Source organism: Poecilia latipinna, unplaced genomic scaffold (assembly GCF_001443285.1).
Source record: "Poecilia latipinna isolate Pla-1442-1.1 unplaced genomic scaffold, P_latipinna-1.0 Scaffold1778, whole genome shotgun sequence".
NCBI classification, from domain to species: Eukaryota; Metazoa; Chordata; class Actinopteri; order Cyprinodontiformes; family Poeciliidae; genus Poecilia; species Poecilia latipinna.
The window spans coordinates 49,353-54,216 of NW_015114394.1; the positions used below are offsets into that span (position 1 = coordinate 49,353).

At 40.1% G+C, this 4,864-nt stretch overlaps 1 protein-coding gene across 1 annotated transcript in view; it reads right to left on the bottom strand.

Annotated features, from left to right (window-relative positions):
- The window catches only part of LOC106965183 (voltage-dependent T-type calcium channel subunit alpha-1I), a 105,436-nt gene that overhangs the window by 36,668 nt on the left and 63,904 nt on the right, over positions 1–4,864 (bottom strand). Inside the window, exons 18-21 of the mRNA XM_015061112.1 lie at positions 4,200–4,378; positions 2,276–2,402; positions 1,528–1,653; positions 1,054–1,143 (exon numbers count right to left, since the gene is read on the bottom strand). Of these exons, the coding sequence (XP_014916598.1) occupies positions 1,054–1,143; positions 1,528–1,653; positions 2,276–2,402; positions 4,200–4,378 (522 nt within the window). The remainder of the gene's footprint in view (positions 1–1,053; positions 1,144–1,527; positions 1,654–2,275; positions 2,403–4,199; positions 4,379–4,864) is intronic.

Sequence of the window (4,864 nt, forward strand, 5' to 3'; positions counted from 1 at the left end):
TATATATTGATGTCATTGGATCTGTCTAATAACTGAATAACCACGTTCCCTAAACGTTCCCCCTGCATGTCTACCTGCAGTAATCAGCTACAACAGCATTGTTACTTTCCCGAAGCCGAATAACAGAGAGAACATTTTGTCTTAAGACGCCGTCTGAGTATTTTAACTTCCCCTCCGCCCACCGGATGTGCTCCGTTAAGGCCCCATTTATGCTCCGTTTATGCATGTAAATAGGGCCGTTGTCAAGCATCACTCCCCTCGACCTGAAAAGCCGTTTATTAAGTTGCCACGGTTGATGGGCAACCGAGTCACTAGAGGGCGTTTTTCAATTAGCTTCCAAATTTAGAGGAGCGTCTCAGACGACAACAAACATGGCGACAGCAGAGGGGATCTTCATAGCGTGGAGTCTCAGAGAAATGAAAGGAGGCACCGCGGTAGTTCACTAAACGCGTTGCAGAATGTGAACTGAGAAGTTCTGACAGGTCCGGAATCTTCGTCTTTTTCTTCTTTCTTTTTGCTGATCTTACATGAGCTACGCTACCCAACACTGCCTCTAAGGGAAGTGGTGGGATCAGTTCATGATGGACTGAAATACACATGAAACACTTCAGGTCAAATCAGTTAATAAGAAGACTCACATATCGTCAACTTTCGAAAAGAATGACCTCAGTCACTTTTTGCCAAAAGATATTTTGGCAAAAAAAAAATCAAAGCCTCCATCTTTCCAAAAGACACTTTAGGCATAAAAACAAATCACTTTGGGCAGAAAATGACTGAGGCCATTATTTTAGGAAGGTGACCAAGAGTAACGTTGTGCTTTAACAGACCAAAAATAACTGTAGATAAACCAATAGACGTGGAATGGCATTAAAGATGGCATCTTTGAAACAAAGTTTTAATAACTATGTTACTGCAATGTGGTCAAACCTTCACAAGCAAAACATAAAGTTAAGACGTGTCCCTAAATGGAGTTGAACAGTAACCGAGGAGTTAAGAACGGTTAGACTGAGCGTGAAAATTGGGTCAGTGAACGCCGCGTGCGTTTGTTCCTACCTGCTGGTCAATCCCCACTGCGTCCAGTCCGTGGTACATGATGTTAACCCAGCCGTCTTTTGATGCTAGAACAAACAGCGACATAAGAGCCTAGAGGAACACAGGCAAAACAACACGCTTAGATTAAAATCATACCTGCCTAATAGGGAATTTGTACTTTTACTTCATTTGTTATCTACGGCGGCCCCTAGGGGACATGGGTGATTTCTGTTTTTTTTGTTGTTTTTTTTAACTTTGGCGTTCCCGTGCTATAATGTACTAGTCAATTCATGCTGCACCTTGAACACTGACAGTTTTTCACTGAATCATTTTCATTCTTAAAAAGAATTTTCTAGCAAAATACTTTCTGAATTATCTCCCACGTTTTGAGAACGACATTCTGTGGACAGCTCTACGTTTACAGGTTCTAAAATAATAAAGACATGACAAAAGGGATTATCTTTTTTTTTTGTTGGTAATGATTTTGTCCCGTACCTGTCCAAGGTTGTCAAAGTTGTACTTGTGGTGAACCCATCGGTAACCGGCTCTGATGCAGTCCGTTTTATTCGTGACGTTCTTCACGTCCGGACCCACGCAGTAGTAGAACTTGCCTTTGAAGAGCTTTTGATGCAGAAACACAAACGGAGAGGGAGAGATGAGCGAACGAGGCGACCAAAGACACATTCTGACGACGGCATGACGACACTCAGAAGCACAGCCAGACGCCGCCTTTTACACAGCTTTTGAAGTAATCTCATATTTAACGTCTACGGTGCGTTTGGTTCTCAAATAAATCTTCCTATCAAACATGTCGTAGACAGAGAGTGTGGAAAGCAACGTATGCAGGCGGGGATTTTGAAATTAATAACACCGGTTTTGCTTTGGGGAGGAAAGAGGCATGACGGGAGGGACTGCTGGTTCTCATTCATTCAAGTTTCCTCCATTAGTTCAGACAATTTGTCTTTGTCTAGAGATGCTGTCAGTAGTTGACACAATCAACAAATGGAATAATAATCCTCGGCCCCGACTTTCTGAATTTTGGAAGATCGACCATTGGCCAATACTCAAATCAGAATCTGTTCTTATCCATCGGTCAACAATTATCACCCCACTGTTACCAGCTTAATCGGCAGGTCAGGCTTTCCAAAGATCGGCGATCGGCCAAAAAACTGCAATTGGTGCACCGTATGTAAATTTTATTCGGCGAGAGGGAAGGTACTTTTCTGAAGATGGTTTCATGTACCTGAACTCCGAGGATGCCAAAGATGATGAAAAAGGCACAGCAGATGAGAACAATGTTTCCGATGGGTTTGAGGGAAGTAATTAGCGTCTCCACCACCAGCTTCAGCCCGGGAGCCCTGCTGATAACCCTGTGACCCACACCAAGGCAGGCAGAGAGAAAACAAGAGACAAAGACTCAGAGAAAGAGAGCAAGAGAGCAAGAGAGCTGATTTTCAATGTAAAACTGTTAAATAGGAACTGAGTTTGCCGTGTCATTATCATCAAAGTAGCAAATGAAAAAGCTTGTGTTTTCTCTGTAATATACGAAGAACAGATGTATATTAAATTGGTCATAGATGGATTGACTTGGATCTTTTTAATTGGTGTTTATGCCAAAATAAAGCTCCCGATACACTCGGTGGCGTTCCTCGAAAAGATGAAAAAAAAAAAACAACAACAACAACAACTGCAGTAACATTTTATAGGTAGAAAAATTCAACATTTTATCTGAAAGTATTTCTCTAGTGGTACAAAACAACAACTATCTGCTATGAAATATTTTGTTTTTGGGAACTAAAAGCATCAACTGTGAACTAAAGTCATCAAAAGCCTTTAAGATACACATCTTAAGGTTGATTAAAGTGTCTTAAAACCTTTAAATAGGAATCCAGGATTTCTTGTTTCTATGGAATATAAATGTAGTGAGACAAAAAGGATATTTTTGCTTCAAAATTAAAAGAAAATAAATAAGGTATGTTTGTAAGACGGATGTATGTTGGTCTTCAATCGTCAGCAAATAGCTCCAAGAAAATGGATGCCAGTCTGAAGAGTCAGAGCAATAATTAAAACAAAAAACCAACTGGAATTTGGGCAACAAGCCTGAATGATGTACCAAGTATATTTTTCCCCCATGGACGATGAGAAGGACAGTAAGATAAGCTCTAGAGTCATTAATAGAGAGGTCAAAACAAAGACTGAGAGACTTGAGAGTCACAAAGTCGCCAAGATTTATGTTTTTACTCTTGTATAGAGCAATATTTGTATTTCATTAGTCTGCTTATTAGACCGTCATGAATTGAAACCAGTGCTGTGATGGCATTTTCCTTTTTATTTACATGATTTCACACAGAATAAGAGTGTGACAGACCTAGAAAGAAGATAAAAAAAAAAAAAAAACTTGCACGACAAAGGAGACTTTGAGCTCAGTAACAAAGAGGTAGAGAAGGAGAGGAGAAAGCAGTTAACTCACTGACTTTTACCCGCTCCGAGTCAGACCGCGTTCTCTGTGTTGGACCTGTGATGGACTGTCCAGATTGAACCCTGACTCCTGTCTGGTGTCAGCCGTCAGTCTCCAGGACCTCCACGGACCCGGAGAGGATTAACCGAGTAAAGATAATAGATGGACGGACAGATAGCGCCATGTCTGGCAGACGGGTCGGGTCCCAGACTTTTTTTGCTTGGCTGGGAACAGTAGTTGGAGGTGGTGGTGGCCAGTGGGGAGGGGGTGGGAGTTCCAGCATGTTGCCTGGCAACTACTCAGAGATGAGTTGCTGTTTTTTTTTACTATGCATTTTCTCTAGGTAAAACTTTCGACAGACTTTGTAGTATTTAGGCAACATGCCTATATTTGTCAGTTGAAGTGCTACAACGCAAAAACACCAAATCTTAGTATTTCTAGACTGTTTTTCTTGCGCAAATATCTTATTACACTTAAAATAAGACAAAACTATAGCTATAGGAGTTTGTTTTGAGTAAATAATTCCTTAATACTGACGAAAAACTACTTGTTCCATTGGCAGACAAATTTACTTACAAGACATTTTCCCGATGTTACAGAGGAAATAATCTGCCAGGGGAACCAATACGTTTTCATCAATATCACTGTAAAAAAAAAAAAAAAAAAAAGAAAAAAAGAAAGGATCTGATTTTGTCCCTTTGTCACTAACCTGAGAGGCCGTAACGTCCTGAGCAACCGGAGAACGCGCAGGACTCCCAGGATCTTAGCGCCTCCTGCCATTGACACGACAATATCAATCAGAGACACAAAGACCAGGAAACCGTCCAGGATGTTCCAGCTGCTCCTCAGATACGCCGTCTCTCCCAGGTACAGGCCCATGGACACAACCTGGGAGAAACACAACGGAGACATAACCCACATGAGCAGACGACTCATCAGACACACTTTGGTGTTTAATATGTTCTAAAAATGTATGAGCTAATTTACAGATTTCTTCTGTTTTTGGCAAACGTCAATGTCACACAAAGATAACTGAAGCAAATGCAAAAAGATGGTCTAAAAATACTATCGTAAGTGTTTTTGCAACAACTAAAGTAGTGTTTCTGTCTAATCATTTGCGTTAGCCAGAAACTGTTAGCCAACATCTGGCTAACATGGTAAAATGAAATTGTTCTTAAAAACATTAACTAACTTTAATGAACTGATGAAAATAAGTTATTTATACCAACTTGGGCCTGTGAGAAAAAGAGATTTAGTTTGTGAAATCTTAAATTAGCTGTAATCTAGTTTTTTTTTTTTTTTTTTTTTTTTTAAAACCCATTTAAATTTAAACCTTTTTTTTTTGCCAAAAGGAAACATTTTACTTTTTTTTTT